This window comes from Panthera onca, chromosome A2 (genome assembly GCF_046562875.1).
Source record: "Panthera onca isolate mPanOnc1 chromosome A2, mPanOnc1 haplotype 2, whole genome shotgun sequence".
NCBI lineage: Eukaryota > Metazoa > Chordata > Mammalia > Carnivora > Felidae > Panthera > Panthera onca.
Window position 1 is genome coordinate 26,346,864 of NC_138340.1, and position 20,513 is coordinate 26,367,376.

Below are 20,513 nucleotides of genomic sequence, written 5' to 3' on the forward strand. Positions count from 1 at the left end.
TGGCTGCACATTACAATCACCCGGGAACTTTTAGGCCCTACTAATGCCTGTGCTTCCTCTCAGAGAAGCTAAATTAGAGTCTCTGGGAGGTAGGGCTGAACCATGGGTATGGTTTTTTGTTTGTTTGTTTAAGTTCTCTAGGTGATTTGGGGTGCCTGGGTGTCTTGGTTGAGTGTCCAACTCTTGATTGCAGCTCAGGTCATGATCCCAAGGAGCCTGCTTGAGATTTTCTCTCTTTCTCTCTCTCTTTCCCTCCCTCCCTCTTTTCCTCCCTCCCTCTCTCCCTCTCCCCTAATGCTGTGCTCTCTCTCTCTAAAAAAAAAAAAAAAAAAAATGTGTAAGTTCTCCAGGTGATTTTAGAATGCAGTAAGCAGGGTTGGGACCCTCTGTTTTAGATATAGTGATGTGGGGACACTGACATGTAAAATACCTCCAAACAGCTGCCTTTGTCTCTCTGTACTTTGAGTCTCTGAGTAAACCTGTTTATCTATGCCAAAAGGGAAAGGAGAAGAATTAACTGGGTTAATCTGGTTTGAAGGTTTGCTGAAGTTTTGGTTTTAGCTCCTTTAACACATTTTTTTTTTTTTTTCAAAATGAACTGTGTTTATAGTCTCAGTAAGGTCATTTGGGGCCAGACAGATTCAAAATAAGTTTTCCTCCTCAGTGTTTCCTAAAATGTCATCCAGCCAAGGCATCTTTGGATATCAGCTATTGTGCAGGGAAATCTTCAATACTTTTTTGGGAACTCAGAAAACAAAATGCCAGTGGGGATGCTTGCTTGGAAAATGGCCTATGTAGGAAGCGTTAATCAACAGTTGTGGAACCAACAGCCCCAACCCTGCCCCTGCCCCCCTCAGGATAGGAGTCAACAGATCGACATTACTAGAAATGAACCACCTGAGTTCCACAAATTAGTGAGGACCCCCATCTTTCAGGGCTACAGGAAAAACTCAGCCCCCCCCCCCCCCCCCCCGGCCAGGTCATTGAGCACTGCTGGCCGTGCCTGGCAGGTTGGAAGGTCTTGGGAATCAGGTATTTGGGTCACACTCCCAGTCAGCTGCTTCCTAGTTGTGCGACCTTGGACAGCTCACTTAATTTGCTGAGCTGGACTGAGATCTCCCCTCTAGGCAGCTGTGAGGATGGAATGAGAAGTATGGAATAAGGGGCTTAGCAAGGTTCCTAGAACCAGATCGGTCCTCATTTTGTTACATCTCTCTTCTCTAACCTCAACTAAGTCAGAAATTACGTGGTCCTGATGCCTTTCCAGTTTGAAGAACTTCACACCAGACCACACTGACCAGCGCAATGCTCACACGCCAGGGCTTGACAAGGTAGCCACCCTGCCCCGCCAAGATAAAGGGTGTGGTATTGTGAGGAGGGGCAAGAAGAGGGCCCTTTGGGGGAAGTGGCAGCAGATGGCAGGGTTTGGTGGCAGGCCGAGATCTGTGTGACTCAGGGCCGCACCCCGCAGCTCCTAGCTCTCCCTTTGTTGCCTGATGGGCCTTGGCGGTTTATTGTCTCTTTTATACATGCTGCAGTTTCCGTTCCACATTGGAGACGGTGGTAAAGATGGGAATGATTCACTGGAAGATTCTGGGCTGCTGACTCCAGCTCGGGAGGAGGAGGCCTGACTTCAAATGTTGGGTTTCTATTAGTCTCCAGGGCACTCTCCTCTCTGCTTTAATAAGAGCTACAGCTTGGTTGCAAGCAGTGGACAGCTGTGCTGTGTTTAGTTTACAAATTGGAGATTTGAGGTGAAAGTACTTCCTTTTGGTCAAGTGGATGGTGGTATCAGGCAAGCTAAAAAAATTCAAATGTTTTGTAGTTAGGGACCACCTTGTTTCACTGAAGTGGAATAAAAATATTTCTGAGCAGAGGCACCTGGCTGGCTCAGTCAGTAGAGCAACTCTTGATCTTGGGGTTGTGAGATCGAGCCCCAGACGGGGGGTACAATTTACTTTAAAAAAATATGGATATATATATATACATATACACACACACACATATATATATACATATATATATACATATATATATGTATACATATATATACATACATATATATGTATACATATATATACATACATATATACATATATATATATACATATATACACATATATATATTCTGAGCAAAATCACCTTATATTGCCCACTGTCTTTCTTTAAAAAAAATTTTTTTTTTAACGTTTTATTTATTTTTGAGACAGGGAGAGACAGAGCATGAACAGGGGAGGGTCAGAGAGAGGGAGACACAGAATCTGAAACAGGCTCCAGGCTCTGAGCTGTCAGCACAGAGCCCGACGTGGGGCTCGAACCCATGGACCGCGAGATCATGACCTGAGCCAAAGTCGGCTGCTTAACCGACTGAGCCATCCAGGCACCCCACCCACTGTCTTTCTGTATCTATTACCACATGGCAGGTGGGACCTGGGGGCTACAGTGGAACCTGAATGTGCCTTAATGTGTTTTTACACAATGGGTGTGCTTTGAGGCTGCCAGTAACTAAGCAAACTCTAGGTGGACATGTGTGTATTACAAATGGTGTTGTATGTGAAGTACCAGTGGGCCAGGGGCTATGGCCAAGGGCAGATGATGGCAGAAGTAACCCTAGCACCATCCTGCATCCCAGGCCTTCAGGGACTGGCATTACTGGTTTATCAATACACCTGAATCCAGGCTTCTCAATCTTGGCACTATTGACATTTGGGGCCAGGTAGTCCTTGGGTGGGAGTGGGTGTGGGGGTGGGAGTAGGCTGTCCTGTACGTTGTAGGTGTTTAGTAGCATCTCTGACCTCTATCTACTAGATGCTAGTAGCACTCCCCCATCCCCTGCGACAACTAAAGATGTCCCTAGACATTGCTAAATGTCATTTGAGTCAGAAGAATCACCTTCTTTGGAGATCACGGACCTAAATATAAAGAATGTCTTGGCAGGAACATTAATGAGGATATCATTTTGGCTACCACAGTCTGACACCATGACCCAGGCATTATCTTTTAGTTACTGCTTCCCTTCTGCCAAATGCTTTTCCAATCATTATTATGTGCCATTTTGTAAACAAGTTTTTTTTAAAGACAATATAGTAATCTTAATCACAATAATAGACAAATTTATAGAGTATCAGTAAAGAGGCTTCAGGAATACCTTAGCGAGGATACTATTAGCCTGAGCTCACATTCTCTTTCTCAAAAATAAATAAATAAACTTAAGAAAAAAAAAAAAAGGCACATGGAAGACTAGAACACATAATTGTTACTGTCAATTTGAGGGAGAGGGAAGAGGAATAAAGGGCAGGGAACATATATAAAGGAGTACAATAGGAAGATGTTTGCCAGTTGAATGGTATATAACCTATTCTGGCACAAATATATGTTCAGGAAATTCTGAATTTTATTTGTTCTATTCTATTCTATTCTATTCTATTCTATTCTATTCTATTCTATTTTATTCTACTCTACTTTTTAAGTAACTCTACCCTCAGTGTAGGTCTCAAGCTCCTGACCCCAAAATCAAGTATTTTGAGACACGTATTTAGAGACAAGATACACTTGTCACATATTTAGAGACAAGTTTAAAAAAAAATCTAAATTGTGTTTCTTCAGAAGGAAGGAATGGAGGGGCGCGAGGCTGGCTTGGTTGTTGGAGCATGTGACCCTCCAACACATGTTGGAGCATGTGATCTTGGGTTTGTGAGTTTGATCTATCTCCGTGTTGGGTGTGGAGATTGCTGACAAACGGGATCTTAGAAGAAGAAGAAAGCAAGAAATGGGGTCAAACTGTACATTTCTTTTTTTTTTTTTTTAACATTTATTTATTATTTTTTTAATGTTCATTTATTTTTGAGATAGAGAGCACAAGCTGGGGAGGGGCAGAGAGAGAGAGGGTGACAAAGGATCTGAAGCTGGCTATGTGCTGTCAGCAGAGAGCCCAATGAGGGGCTCGAACTCATAAACTGAGATCACGAGCTGAGCTGAAGTCAGACACTTAACCAGCTGAGCCATCCAGACACCCCAAAACTGTATGTTCCTTGTTCAGACTTACACCCCAGCATGGAAGAAGCACAGGCACTGGAACACTGTGGGTGCTTAGTTGATGTTTGCAACTGGCAGCAACATCTTTGTAAAGCGCAGGTCTGAACCTCAAACTCAAAGAATATAAAGCAAGACATCGGTGTTTACTTAGCACCTACCAAGTGCCCAACATTGAACTGGAATTTTTAAAATTACTATTATTCCTCTGGTAAATCATAGTGAAATAATAAATGTTAGAAGTATTTTTGAGAATTAACATTTTCCCTCAATTTTAGACCTGAAAAGAGCTTGCCTATGATGTAGTTGTTTGGAAGTATTCAGTTATATGTGCTAATTTCAGCTTTACTCTAAGAATGTTAAAAGCTCAGAAAATTTGCCAGTAAGACAATTCTGGAAAAAATGAAAATTTCCAAGCTAAAGGATTGATCCCCAAAATGTAAGAATGTCATATGGTTTCAGCATTTTCTCTTTATGTATTCAGAAATAATTGCATTAGCATGTTGCTTAAGAGATTTGTCACACCACACAAATAACTCTTAAAACATTTATTTTATATCCCCACATGAAACCAGCTAAACATAGATTCCAGATACACAGTTGATTCACTCATAATTGAGTGGATATTGTTGAATTACCATCTTTTATATATTCCTGAGAAGACAGGAATTTCTGCTATGTGAACTTCATCAACCTTTGCTAAATAAACAGAATGGAAATGAATGATAGTGTAATATGATCTGTCTTAAAATCCACTTACCAGGTTAACAATGCTTACTTGGCTTTGTTTTCTAAATAACCTATTTAAATGAAAATTAATTTGGTAGAAAGGATTTACCGAATACTGTGTTGATAAGCATTTGTTGAGTAGTGACTACAAGTAAATCATACCATCCAAGGATATTAAAATGATTCTGAATATTTGAGGAAAAAATGTTAACATTCTTTATATGATTTAATCTATACCTTCATCATGATTCCCTGTGTATATAAGCAGAAGGCTGGACTAGGTCTGTGTTTCCTGCTTACTTATTAGTAAGAATTACTGGGGAGGCTGTAAAAACATCTAATTCCTAGGTTTCTAGCCTAGAGATTCTGATTTAGTATGTCTGATGCAAAGCCTGGGAATGTGTATTTTTAATACCCTCCCTTCTCCCTGCTCCGGAGCAGGGAGATAGATGTTAATAACCAGGCCGGTCTGGGGGGTCACTGGACCTGGAATGCCATCACTGCATCTCTATTCCACCTTTCACCTGTTTTCTTAATCATGGCCTTCTCTAGCTGACGAAGCATATAAAATGGAAACTCTGAACACTGAAACTCATGGATCTTAGTCTTCTTTTTTCTTTTTTTAAATTTATTTTGAGAGAGAAAGAGCACACATGGGAGGGGCAGAGAGAGATGGAGAGAGAGAATCCTAGCAGGCTCCACTCTAACATGGCTCCAGTGTGGGGCAGGAACCTATGAACTTTGAGATCATGACTTGAGCCCTGAGCTGAAATCAAGAGTCAGATGCTTAACCAACTGAGCCACCCAGGTGCCTCTGGATCTTAGTCTTCCGATTGCTACCACAGCTAGTTTTGAATGCCTAAGGTTAAACTTTTTATTTTAGATAATTGTGGATTTACAAGCAGTTGTAAGAAATAATGCAGAGAGATCCCATGTATCCATTACCCAATTTGTTTCAATGGTAATGTGTTATAAAACTGTAGTACAGTATGGCAATCAGTACATTAACATTGATACAGTCAAGATATCGATTTAAATATCTCTCATATCTTAGTGTGTTCAGGCTACTATAACAAAACACTATGAACTGTGCGGCTTATACACTACAGAAATTTATTTCTCACAGTTCTGGATGTTGGAAGTCTGATATCAGCGTGGTTGCCTTCTGGTGAGGGTCCTCTTCCTGGTTCGTAGCTGACACCTTCTCAAAGTATCCTCATGATGGAAGGAGCAAAGAATCCTTCTGGAGCCTCCTTGATATGGCACTAATCCCATTCATGAGGGCATCACTCTCACAACCTAAGAACTTTCCTCAGGTCCTGTCTCTTAATACCATCATTCTGGGGGGACACAATCATTCAAACCATAGCACCTCACTTTCTATAGCCACACCTGCTTCCCTCCTCCACACACCCTACTACCCCAGCCTTAACTCTTAGCAGCCACTAATCTGTTCCCCATTTCTATAATTTTGTCATTTCATGAATGTTATATAAATGGAGTCATGTAGTTTATAATCTTTGGGGATTGGCTTTTTCACTCAGCATAACTCTGGCAGTTCATCCAAGTTGTATGAACCACACCTTTTTGTTTCTAAGTGGTTTTCCATGATATAGATGTAACAAAGTTTAACCATTCCCGCTTAAGGACATTTGACTTTTTTTTTCTAATTTTGGACTGTTACTAATAAAGCTGCTCTGACCCTTCGTGTACAATCTTTGTATGAACACAAATGTTCATTTCTCTCAGATAAATGCCCTGGAGTACAATTGCTTGGTCATATGATATTTGCACGTTTAATCTTTCAAGAAACTGCTAAACTGTGTTCCAGAGTGACTGTGCCATTTTACATTCCCACTGGCAATGCATGTGTGGTCCACTTTCTCTGGATCCTAGTCAGCATTTGGTATTATTTTTTGTGTGTTTGAGTCATTTTGGTTGGTGTATGGTAATATCTCATTCTGGTCTTAATATGCATCTACTTGGTGACTAGTGATATTGAATATCTTTTCATGTACTTATTTGCCATCTATATATCCTCTTGAAAAGAATGTGTATTCTGCTGTTGTTGGATGGAGTGTCCAACAATGCTAATTAAATCTGCTGGTTTGATGTATTGTTGTGGTGTTGTTGAGTTCTATATTGTTCCTGGTTTTCTAATTGTTCTATCAATTGCTGAGAGAGGGGTATTGAAGTTTCCAACTATAATCATGGATTTGTCTATTTCTTCTTTCAGTTCCATCAGTTTGTACTAATTCTGGCGTTGGGTACATACACATTTAAGATTTCTATGTCTTGCTGGTGGATAACTGTTTTATCTTGATGTAATATCCTTCTCTGTCTCTAGTAATTTTCTTTGTTCTGAAGTGTACTTTATCTGATATTTCCACTTATATTTTTGATCCTCTGATTTGGGTATTTTATAACTGAGGCTCTTTCCCCCCTCTTTTTTAGGAATATATCATTCGGGTGCAAAGAGGAATTTCTGTAGAAAACAGCTGGCAGGTAAGCTTTTTTTTTTTTTTTTTTGTCTTTAGAAAAATGTTTATATGTTTAAAAGTCTGACTCGGGGCATCTAAAAATCTGGAAAAACCAAAACATGGTTAAGTATGAATCCTGTTTCTTTTAGATATAAACCTTCAGCTTTAAGATAGGTATTATAATATAAAAGGCTTTTCTGTTTCCAGTTGTTTGGTTTAATTTGTGTATGATGTTACCACAGAGAGTATCTATGAATTTGTTCCCCAGTTTGGCCCAGAGTAGGATAGATAGATAGTAGGCAGATTCCTGGTTTTGTTCTTAGTAATTCACACCTCCTCCCCTGCAGCCATGGTGTGGGTGGGGAAGGTTAGAGTTAAGTTCATCAGGTAGAAAGGCTAGATAGCACCTTGGATATTGTACAGCTTGGACACTGCATTTCATGGACTCCCAAGTCCTCTCATGGGCAAATGCTAGTGCCAGTTCCCTCACTGTGTGTAGGTGAGGGTTACCTTACAGCCCCAGGGTCTGCTCTCCTCAGGGGTGGCCTCAGAAAGAAAAGAAAAAACTTCCTACCTAGATCCGGGTGTCCTTTCTATGTCAGTTGACTTTCAGAGGGTGGCTGACTTCTGTATAGGGGCCATTTCTGTGCAGCCTAGTAGGTAATTATAATGACCCTCCTCCTCTCTCATCTACAAAAAAAATCTTACCTTGTGAGTCAGGCTTGAACTTTCTCTCACCCTAAGCAGTCTTGGACCACAGTGGCCCACACTTGATCTTTCCCCTTTGCCTGAAATTTCAAATGCTTTTTGTTTCAATAATTACACTATTTAACATCTAGTGAGCATTTCTTCTAGGCACTGGTTCAAGCACATTGATTCACCTAACCTTTAAAAACAGTTCTATACGATTGTATTACCCCATTTTACATTCAAGAGGTAAGTAACTAGTCCAAGGTCACACTCTGATCAGTGACAGAACAGGGTTGGGATTTGCATATTCTCTGTGATTAACCACTGTGCTACCTTTTGCTCCTTTGTATTTATCAGGGATGGCCTTGTATTTAACTCTCTGATGTATATTCAACAAGCAGGGCAACAGCATTGTCCTACCAGAAGAATGAATCCTTGAGGCAGTTTTCTAGATGCAATGCATTAGAATCCTTGGGATACTTAACAAAAATGTAGACTCTTGGGCCCCACCCTGGACCTACTGCAAGAGATTCTCTGAGGGTGGAGTCCTAGATGATCAGCAGGTAATTCTGCTCACTAATATTTGAGAATCATCAATAAAAGTTGAAGTCAAACCATTCAAAAGCAAAATAATTTCCTTGCCCAGAGCCTGAAGAACTAGTGGAATTTGATTCTGGCCCAATCAATGGCATCAAGCAGAACTAAGAAAGAATGTATAGACAATGGAAGGTGGACGTCTGCTGGGAGGGAAATGCGGAGAATCTGGGAGAGGTATGGCCTCTCTGCCTGCAGATGCAGTCCTGTCTCTAGAATGGTGGGATCTTAACTGGGGGAAGTTTTATCCAGGGCAAGGATGAAATGGCCTCAAAGCTATCCATTTCCTTTTACTTTGATTTCATGTTCAGTAAAACTTTTTTTGGGTAAATCATTAATTCATCTTTCCAGATGCCTGGTTAATGAGAAGGATATTGAAAGGACTATTCACTCTGAAAACAAAATCATTCTCTCTTACCTGTTGGCATCTTGTGTGTTTGGCTGGCATTAACCAGTTTTGTATGACCCGGCCAACTCTGGGTCTGTTTTCTGGGCCTGTCTAGTTAAGCAAGTTAAGTACCAGGTATGAGCCCTCCTACGCTTAGTGCAAATGCCTGAGCTCTAGAATGTCAGTAAATATTAAATAAGGAAATGAAAAGAGATGGTCTTTGCCAAATGAAAACACCACTGTCTTGTCTTACAGATTGTGAGGAGATACAGTGACTTTGATTTGCTGAACAACAGCTTGCAGGTAAGTATTTGAAAACACTAATGACACACGTTCATTGCTTGGGCTGTCTTAGAAATTAGTTGGAAATGACAATATCAGGAACAAGAAATCAGCAAATTTCCCTGGCAGAGGAGATAGACTTATACTTTAAACAGATGATGTGTGGCTCTAAAAATAAACTTTGGTAACATGTGATTTATGATAGTCACCTTGCAAGTGAGTACCTTTATGCAAGACTGCATCCTTACCACAGCCATGGATGCTGTGTATCATCTCCTTTGCACAGATTGGGAATGACTAACTAAATTGCTGGACTTGTTCACTTAGAGCTGGGACTGTCTCAGACTCTCTCCACTGAACTAGGCTGCATAGTCAGTTGCAGATCAATACTCAGCAGTAAATAGAGACTCAGTCTTTTTCAATGTAATTTTTTCTCTCTCTTTTTTTTAAATGTTTATTTTGAGAGATAAAGAGCATGAGCAGGGTAGGTGCAGAGAGAGAGAGAGAGAGAGAGAGAGAGAGAGAGAGAAAATCCCAAGCAGGCTCTGTGCTGTCAGAGCAGAGCTGAACTTGGGACCCCATCCCATGAACTACGAGATCATGACCTGAGCTGAAACCAAGAGTCACATGCTTAACCAACTGACTGAGCCACCCAGGTTCCCCGTAACTTTTTTCTCTTAAATACATATTTCTAAATCCCTCTGGTTTAAATGTTCCCACTTTGGTGGCCATAATGGACAGAGAAATGAGCTGCAGAGCCTTTTTCTGGAAACAGATGTGCTTGAAGGGTCCTAGAGGGGCTTAAGCACCGTAGTGAGTAGTGGCAATAGCACTCGTGTCTCCATTCAGCAGATTGGTCTTCAAGTGCCGTGGGTTACTGCAGACCATTGGGCTTGTGTCATATCTCAGATTTGATTGGTAATATAAATCTGAGCCAGAGCACGTGGCTTGTGACCAGCTCAGCTGGGAGGTGAAGCACTACTCCCTTCATTGGTGAACGAGCCATCACATATTATTCTGAGTGACCTCTGATCCTGCCCACAAAAGTCAGTCAGACTGCAGGCTGGCAGGGAGCAAAATGCTTCCTTTCCTTCAAAAGGAAAGTAGCAAATGTAGTATCCAAACTTTACCATTATTTACAGCCCTGCTGAAAACATGAATGCTTAACTTTCTCTCTGGTAGAATTGGCCTGAGTTGTCTACAGACCTTTATGTAATTGGCAGATGGTTATGCATTTGCCAAATGTTGTCTTTTTAAATTTTAATTATAGTATGACCAATTTAAATCTCCAGATAAAATATTGGAAGAGATCAGATTCTACTCATTGATGGGTTTAATTGGTTTATGGATTTTTATAGCATAGCCTTTCCGCTTAGACAAAAGTTGGGTCTGTGGTGGCACTGTAGATGAGGCACCGAAATGCAGTGTATTCCAACAGTGGATTTTCTCCACAAGTCTCTCTAGACATTTCCATGCAACATTTCCACCCTGGCATGAGCTTCTGGGAGCCAACTTTGGGCCTACTGTGTGTTTTCACCACAATGCACAAGTGAACCTTTGCCCAGTGATCTTCGTACAGTGTCATTCAGCCAGGAGTAAGTCTTATGGGAGGAAGGTTTCTGAACTTGAAATTGCCTAGGCCCAGCCCCCAAAAATGGGGATGGGAGGAAAGGGTTTTATCTCATATTTGTTCTTGCTTAGGGGATGTAAGGTTGAATCTCTATGACTATTCAATGATGGCCTTTTTAATATAATAGAATTTTATTTTTGCTTCAGTGTAATTTTCCCTTTTAAAATAGGCACTTTCAGTGTGCATTTTATTTCAAATGCAAATATCCACATGTATTGATGTTGGCTTATGCTGGGCAGGATATGGCCAGACATCATTTCAGTGGGAGGTTTTTCTAGATCCAAGTAAACAAACAGAAGAAAGTACACACAGCTTTTTGGCAAGAAAATAATTTCAAAACAACCTTCATAAAACAGACCAAAAAGACTCTCAAAACCACAGAATAAAACTGTGACTGTGATTTTTAGTGTCTGATTACCCTTCTGACGGATAAATGAGTTCCTGCTGAAGAAAGAGAAATATAATACACATATGTGGAGTTGTCTGACTCCAATAGGAAAAATGCCAAAATGAAAAAAAAAAACAGGATGTAAAATTATACATGCAATATAATATAATTACATGAAATGTTTAGAAAAAAACGATTGGAGGGAAATATGCCAAACTATTAACAATGGTGATCCCCAGGTGGCAGGATTATGGCTTATGTTTTTTTTCTGGCTCTTTATACTGTTTTGTACTTTCCAAGTTCTTTATAAACAAGCTCATATAAGCTATATAAGCAAAACATTTAAAAAAAGCTTCATTTTCCCAACTTTTTATAGTGAGCATATTTTGTGGTAATAGTGAAGAAGAATCACTACCTTATTTTTTTTTAATGTTTATTTATTTTTGAAAGAGAGAGAGAGGGAGGTGCCTGGGTGGCTCAGTCGGTTAAACATCTAACTTCAGCTCAGGTCATGATCTCACAGTTGGTGGGTTCAAGCCCCACATCAGGTTCTGTGCTGACAGCTCTGAGCCTGGAGCCTGTTTCAGATTCTGTGTCTCCCTCTCTCTTTGCCCCTCCTCCACTCGTGCTCTCTGTCTCAAAAATAAATAAACATTAAAAAATTTTTTTTTTAAAAAAGAGCACACAAGTGCACAGGGGAGGGGCAGAGAGAGAGAGGGAGAGAGAGAATCCCAGGCAGGCTCTGCACTGTCAGCACAGAGCCCAACACGGGGCCACAACTCATGAACTGTGAGATCATGACCTGAGTCGAAATCAAGAGCTGGATGCTTAACTGACTGAGCTACTCAGGTGCCCCTCACTAGCTTCTTTTAAAGGCAACATCAAATTAGTAACCATCTAGGGAAACCACACACAACAACATAAAGGAAAGGAGCAGGAATTGAAATGATGGGAACTGAGCCCAGATTGGGAAGGAGTCCAGACTCTGCCCCTTATGGCAGGGAGACCTTGGGTCAGTTATTTCCCCTCTCCATCCTCACTGTCCCCATTTGAAACAAGGGGTTGAACCAGATGACTTCTCAGGTCTGTGGTAGCATAAATGTTTTGTGATTTGAATTTTACTTCCCACTGCTGACATAGGAGAGGGAGAGACTCTACTGTGTTCCCCGGTGGAGGGGGTTAGGGGGGAGTGTTGGGACAAGTTAAGAGTCTGTCGAGAGCTCAGAACTCCCTAGAACACTCACTGGAATATGATTGAAGGCAATTTGCAGACCACTGAGATCTGATATTGAAAGTGAGAAATTGACAGATTCAAAGTTTGAAGGTCACTCCTCCAGACAAAAGCTAGTTTTGTTAAAATTGCCACATAGTTTGTCATATAATTTGGAGGTTTCTACTTATGGGCCAGATTATGGGCTCTAGACTTCACTTTGGTGATCATTCCCCCTTTGCCTTGTCACTCTGCAGGTGTTATGGATGGAACTTTGGGGACTTCTCCACTGGCTTTCTTTCCTTCTTTTTATTCTAAATTTATTTATTTATTTTGAAAGAGATAGAGCACAAGCAGGGGAGGGACACACAGAGAGAGAGAGGATCCCAAGCAGACTCTGTGCTGCTAGCACAGAGCCCAACAGAGGGCCCGAACCCACAAACTATGAGATCATGACCTGAGCCGAAATCAAGAGTTGGATGCTCAACTGACTGAGCCACCCAGGCGCCCCTCTACTGGCTTTCTTGTTCTCTTCCCCATATACAAGAAACTCAAGAATGAAATGCATAGGGCACGTTAAAGAGGAAAGCTATCGAAAATGGGATGGTGAGGTGTCATGGCTTGAAGCTATCAATGTTGGAGGCGTGTAGGAAATCACTAGATTAGTGACTCAGTTGCTCTCTGTGCTAGTATTCTCTTTCCCTCCCTTTTTAATTTTTACATTTTAGAGAGAGAGAGCATATGCAGGCAGAGGGGCTGAGGGGGGGTGGAAAGAGGGAGAATCCTAAGGAGGCTCTGTGCCCAGCACGGAGCCCGATGCAGGGCTCAATCCCACGACCCTGGGATTATGACCTGAGCTGAAATCAAGAGTCAGATGCTCAACCAACTGAGCTACCTAGGCACCTCTCTTTCCCTCCCTTCTAATGGGTCATTGGACTTCTAAATTTTATATTCTGTAATTGTCAAGCATTTTAGAAATCCTGGGAGAAAGCTGAAAGACAAAGTAAGTGTCTCTTGAATGCTAATCTTTTTTGAAAGGCAAGATTTTAAAATAACACACACATTGCATACTTCTAATGCTTGTAGAAATAGTTATTGTGAGATGTTAAGGAAGAGTAGGAAAAAACCTCTAGTCTATCCAACAGACTGGCATAGCAGGGATACTGTAATTCCAACTGTTGGCAAAGAACACTTTGTTTCACCTGATGATTTGGAAGGGCTGATAGGATGTCTGGGGCAGATCAATACATTTTCTTTCCTAAAATGAAATTAAGCTTGAACAAATAGATTGGTGGAAGCTTGAAGGCCAAAAAGTTCAAAACAAATACTTTATCAAACTCATTTTCAAAACAAATACTTTATCAAACTCAAACAATAGCCCTGTTGGTGTTTGAATCTGATGATGTCAGATGTGACTCTTTCTGTCATGAGTCATGTGGGATTCAGCTGGATAGATGTTGGGCAGGTAGTGCAAGGGAAGGGGCAGATATTGGTTTATGGTAATTTTTAAGAACCCTTGCTGTATATATGGTCAGCTTTATAAGCAAGAGTTTTTCTTTTTTTTTTAATTGAAAAAAAAATAGTAAATGAGAAATGTAAACATTTCATAGTATAGAAAACATTGATTGACCAACCCAATCTGAGTTAGCTGTTCTCAAGGTGGTAGTGGCAGTCCTTTTAGACATTTTTTTGGTGCATGCATAATCCATATCCCTGGACTTACACATGCACACACACACACGCACGCACACATACACACGCTGTTGAGATTATATTCTGCAACTTAATAAAAGTTTTTAAAAGAAAAAGTTATGTTTTTAGTAGTACCTTTGATTATATTACTCAATGCTCTAGAACAAAAATAATAATAACAGTAATAATAAGGTGGTTCACTTGGATGTGTACTAGCTGAGTGATGTGCTTTCTTCTTAAGTATGCTTTAATAAAGAAACTGCTATTAGGTAAAGCTGAATTGTATGAATGAGGAAAATAACCTGAAATTTATGTGTCTTAGCTGGCAGCTAATTATGCCATGATAGAAAATTCATTCTAAGTATGCTCTGACACATTTTCATAATTATGTTGGAGAAATAGGCAATTTATGATTGTCAGCCAACCTTTTCATCTTGTCCAATATCAAGTTCAAGGTCTTCGGTGTTGTTTGAAAAATACACAGGCTAAGTTAGGTTTGCCCACATGGGTGGTTTACATTGCATCCTTGTCTGAATTCAAGATGCTCTTCTCTTTAGACATTCCCCTCAATCAATATGCATGTCACTTGGGCTGCTCTAATCTAAGCACAAGTGTAGAATACCACTGCTCTTTGAAAGTGATTTTGCTCATTAAATTAAGATACCAATCTGATGCTTTGTTAAGTTTCAAAAATAGACTTAATGGGGCACCTGAGTGGCTCAGTTGGTTAAGTGCCCAACTTCAGCTCAGGTCATGATCTCACGGCTTATGAGTTCAAACTTCACATCAGGCTCTGTGCTGACAGCTCAGAGCCTGATGCCTGCTTCAGATTCTGTCTCCTTGCGCCACCCCCACCCCCATCCCTGACCCCAACCCCACTTGTGCTCTGTCTCTCTCTCTCTCAAAAATAAATAAACATTAAAAAATAAAATAAAAAATAGACTTGTAAAGTTTTAAGGGATCTGGAAAATGATAGATTGAGCACCTGTATTTACTTTTCCTTCCTTCTGAAGCCACTCTAAAACAGCAGTAAGTTGATCTTACACACACACACACACACACACACACACACACACACACACAGACACAGTCAAGGACAAATAGAATAGGAAAGGATAAAGCTACAACAAAACATTTGAAGCTGAAAATCCAGTGGATGAGAGCTAATTAAGTAGATATGGGAAGGCAGAATTCTGAGCTGGGAGGCAGATAGATAACCTCATTGTGTCTCAGTTTATACCGCAGAACCTCCAAAAGGTTTAGCACAAGGTGCTGCCTTCAGTGGGGGGCAAGGTCAAGCTGAAATCAGAAGTTGAGAGTATGTTTAAGAAACAGATCCCCAGATCTTTCCCCATCTAGCAACTTACACCTGCTGCCCTTCTCCCTCCAGCAGAAGATTGGAAGTTTATTATCTGGAAAGGGTAGAACATTGGACTGGGAGATGCAGGCACAGTAAAAATAATTACACAGTACATGTCAGCACTGCCTCTCACCCCCAACTTTGCCCCCTTCCAAAAACCTTCTTCCTTTTAGCTCACAGAACATTGCTGGTCAGACCTAGACCCTCCAGGCAGGGGATTGGAAGATTTGGGAGGAGGGGGATCTGCCCAACCTAAGAGGAAAGAGTTAAAGGTATGGAGATCACAGGTTCTCCCAATGAAACAGCTGAATGAGGTCACGTGCTAAAATAAAGCCCACAGCAGTTAAGTCCCAGCCACTCACTGAGCCCTTCTAGTCAGCTTTTGTTGCTGTGCTCTTCAGTATGAGCAGGCATCCCAGGATTGCCAGGTTCCTAAGGAACACTTTTAACTTGAAAGATAACAATGAAAACAAACAGGAAAAAAAGAAAAAAAAACTTTTGGAAGCAGAATATATACAGCAAGAGGAACATTACAGCTACTTCAGAAAAAAAAATTATTTTTTATAATCTCAGAGAGATAAGAAATTGCATTATATTCAGGATACTGTTAAAAAAAAGAGTACTTAAAAAAAGATAGTAGAAATGAAAACTCTTTAGAAGAGCCGCAAGATACAGGAAATATCCCCAAAAATTTGTTCAGTAGGGAAAAAAAAGGTTGTTTAACAAAAGTGGAAAATAGGAGTGAAGAGATAAGAATAGAGGACCAGTCCAGAATGTCTAACACTGGAATAAGAGTTCCAGAAAAAGAAAGCAAAGGGCATGGAGGGGAAGAAATAATGACCTAATACAAGAAAATACCAAAGATATTCATAAGGATATGCGTTTCCAGATAGAAAGGGCTACATACTCAGCACAGAGGCTAGAAATAGACCTGCAGAGAGGCACGTGCATGTCACAAACTGAAGTCAAAGAGAAAAGCCTAAAAGCTTCCAGGGAAACAAAACAAAACAAAACAAAACAAAACAAAACAAAACAAAACAAAAAAAAATGGCAGCAAGAATCTACTGTTAACAGCAGCACTGGAAGCTAGAAGACAATGAAGTAGTTCTTAGAAATCCTGAAGAACAAATATTTCCAACTTAGAATTCCACAATAAGATTCTCTGTCATTCAAGTGTGAGGGTAGTATAAAGACATTTATACATGCAACTTTTCCAAAAAAATTGACCTCTGCAGCACCATTTTTAGGAAGCTGACCGGAGAGTATCTCCACCAAAAATCAGGGATTCTCTACAAAAAAAGAAGGTATGGGTATAGTAATGGGGTTCACGGGAGAAAGGCAAAAGCATCCCTAGCATGATGTCCCAGGATGCCAGTTCTGCAGCAGAAGTGGGGACCACCAGTCCTGCCTGGAGCAGGGACTCTTCAAAAAGATGAATTGATGTATTTTTGTATCTGAGTATGTTGAGAAGATGCTTAGATGGAGAGTTTGGAGTTGAATAGAAAACTAAAACAAACAAACAAACAGAAATGACCAGTTGATAAAAAGGAATAGTAAGCATGGCTCTCTGGCTCAGAGGTGAATATCACTTAACCTAAAGTAAGCAGGGATATTGCACTAAGTAAAAATTATAACTATATTGGAGGGATTAGGAATAGGTTGTGCATGGGATGAGATTAGGATTGTGAAAGAGAACTTAATCCATAATAGGAAATTAATAGATAATGCCTAAAAATGAAAATTCCTAGTGAACGTTCCCCTATACCAAAAAGATCGGCTCAGAGAATTGGACGCGGCTGTCTCAGGGAACGGGGAATGGCTAGGTCACCTGTTGGCAGAGGTATTTGTCAGGGGAGAGTGTCATGGGACTGCTAACAATAAAAAAAAACTATTTGACTCTTAAAATTACATTCATGTATACGTTTGGTAAAAAGAAAAACACTTTTTTTTAAGTTTTAAAGTTCCTATGCTTAATACAGCATTTTATCAATTCTCAGTTGCAGTTTTTCACATTTTATCATCCCTCTGAAATTAGGATACATCTTAATGAAATATGGCGGCTCAGGATTCTGATATTGCATCTTCTTTGGGGATGGCATGAGTATAATACTTTTTCTCTTTTAATTAAAGATTGCAGGCCTAAGTCTACCTCTTCCTCCCAAAAAATTGATTGGTAACATGGATCGTGAATTCATAGCTGAGAGGCAGAAAGGTCTTCAGAACTATCTCAACGTTATCACCACAAATCATGTCTTGTCTAATTGTGAGCTGGTTAAGAAGTTTTTAGATCCAAACAACTATTCTGCAAACTACACTGGTAAGCAAAGGGGTCTCTGAGCTATGGTTGCATGACTAAAGAGGCACTGTTCTTTGCTGGAGAAGACATGCGGGAGAAACTCTCCTGCCAAACGGGGACACGTGTACATTTGTTATAGGGCATTATTCCTTTACTAATACTTGCCTGATTGTAATTTACTGTAAGAGTATAAGAAGAAAATAATTACTTCTAAAATGTGTGTAATGTGTGCACAGAAGAATATGAAAGAGAAGTTATTGTGTGTGTGTACTTGGAGTCTTTTATTATCTTCCCTGGCAGAACAGAAAGTAAATAATCCACAATAACCTAATTTGATTTTTAATTTGGCTCTCCTTTCGTACTTACAGTATATAGCATGTCTACTTTCCTGGGAATTACTTTTTTTTTTTTTAAGTTTATTTATTTTATTTTGAGAGAGAGTGTGCTCAAGTAAGGGAGGGGCAGAAAGAGGGAGGCAGAGGATCCCAAGCAGGTTCTGCACCATCAGCACAGAGCCCGATGAGCGGCTCGAATCCATGAACCGTGAGATCATGACCTGAGCTGAAGTTGGATGCTTAACTGACTGAGCCAGTCAGTCAGGCACCCTATCTGGGAATTACTTTAAACTGAGTGGTTCAGAAGGGTCCTCTCTGTGTCTTCCCAGTTGTTCCCAGAGACCCACTCAGTGCAAAGCCTAAGGAGCTCTTCCAAATTTTCCCCAAATCAACCAGGGGACTGAGGTGGAAAGGGTTCCAGTTATACACAAAGCTAGCGTCAATAACCTAAGCCTGTTGTCAGCAGAAGGAGTGATTAAATATTCAATATGCCTTGGGGTGGCCTTGAAGAGACCCATGGAAACTGTTGTAGAACCGAGCCAGAAACTAGAATTTGACTGAGCTGTTAAAGCTGACCCATGCTTAGAGTCTCAATGGAACTCTGCGTATTTTTAATAAGCTGATTTCCTTGCTAAGAGAATAGATTGTTCACACATTACATTTCATGTCCTCAAGACACTGCTTTTGAAGTAATTAGAAGGAGGCACTTTTATTCCTGTTTCAGAGAGAGGGAAATAGAGGGCTGCCTGTCAGGTACCAAACTTTTCTGCATAATAAACTCAATCCAGGGAGCTTTAAAAAAATCCCGATGCCTAGGCTGCCCTCATGCCAATTAAATCAAAATCTCTACAGATGGGGGTGGGGGCTCCTGGTTTGGAAAGCTCCCCAAGAAATTCCAATATGCAGCTGAGTTTAAAAACCACAGCCCTTGGGCCTTGCTACTCACAGTGTGGTCCTCTGACCCACAGCACTGGCATCACTGGGAGCTTGTCAGAAATGCTGAATTCAGGCCCCATGCCAAACCTACATACAGATCAGGATCTGATTTTAACAAGGTCCCCAGGTTATTTGCATGCACATTAAAGTCTGAGAAGCCTCTGATGTACCTCCTTTCTTCTCATGGAAGTACCTGCAGAGGTAAAAATGCCTTTCTAGAATGTAGCCAATAAAGGAAAGTTTAGTTCAAACTCACATTTACTCTAAGTTACAAAATTGAACATTAAGTTATTACAAGGCTTTTATTCTTCCCCCAGTTGTTTTTTGGTTCAGACAGGAGAAAAGACATCACAGGATGGGGCTCCCAGGACAGCTTAGATTCTTTCAGTGTGGCATCTCTCATGGCTTTCAGTCACCATGCTTCACCTCGATCATTCCCAAAATTGTCAGATGGCAAACCATCTGGATTGACTGCTATCAAATCAGGCTTCACCTAGCCCCGTTCATTGGTTTGTCTACTTAGTTCCTGAGAGTGTCTGCTAATGTGCTCCTGAGGGCAGGCATCAAGTTGCAGTGCCTACAGGATGATGCCGTTCATCCCATAGGCTCTCACTGTCTGCTCTGCCTGTGCTGTGTGCTGGGTGCAGGTCCGGGTGTCGGGGGTGCAGGTGCAAGGAAGATGCGCTCCCTACGAGCAGGGAGCTTGTACCAGGAGTACATTGAATTACCTGGGGTCAGAGCTAGAAAAGATTTGGAGCAGGCATGTCAAGACCAACCCTTTCATTTCATAGATGAGAGATCACCTGAGAGGAAAGGCCTTACCTAGGGCTGCACATTCGTATGACTGTACAAGCATACAACGTCTGTTTTCCAGTTAAGATGCTGCTTTGCCCCTGGAAGATGATCTGATCCCTGTATTTCCTACTACTGTACCCCTCACATGCTACTGTTTTTCTTGATCTTTCTCCTTTCCCCCTGTATGGCAGAACAGTCAGGAGTCCAAAGCAAATGTGGGCAGAGGTATAATAAGGTTGCTAGAGACTCCCACTGGAACCCAAGTGCTCAAGAAGGCGGCACAGTCCTGGAATGAAACACTAGGGGATGGAGGCTGTTTGCAGAGCATATGCTGATTTATTGCCCCTTTTGAATGAAACTGTCAGAACTTGTCTTGTCTCTAGGCTGACTCACTAGCAGCCTGGAAAGGGAAGCCCAGGCAGCCTCCTGTACCAGCTTGACAGCCAGTCCCTGGAAAGCCAGGTGGACTGGTCCAGGCTTCCTGAAACTCAAAGCATGGCCTGTGGTTCCTGAGGGCACTCTGCATACCTCCACCATGTGGCACCTCTCGAAGCAGGGCCACTTCCCCCTTTCATTTGGGTAATGTCTCCACCTCTTATCCTTTTCCAAATGGTCTGTGGTCACCACCCCTTTCCACTTCAGCAGGATGTGCATGCTGCATTCATGTGGCCAAAGT

The 20,513-nt window shown here is 41.1% G+C and overlaps 1 protein-coding gene across 11 annotated transcripts in view; it reads left to right on the forward strand.

The window, feature by feature from the left end:
- PXK (PX domain containing serine/threonine kinase like) overlaps positions 1-20,513 on the forward strand; it is a 74,302-nt gene that overhangs the window by 17,652 nt on the left and 36,137 nt on the right. For 10 of the 11 annotated variants that reach the window (XM_060631421.3, XM_060631422.3, XM_060631409.3 and 7 more), the window contains exons 2-4: positions 7,216-7,266; positions 9,169-9,216; positions 17,606-17,792. In XM_060631421.3, the coding sequence (XP_060487404.3) occupies positions 7,216-7,266; positions 9,169-9,216; positions 17,606-17,792 (286 nt within the window). Of the gene's footprint in view, positions 1-7,215; positions 7,267-9,168; positions 9,217-17,605; positions 17,793-20,513 lie in introns of those variants that run through there. The other variant, XM_060631420.3, reaches the window with a different exon arrangement.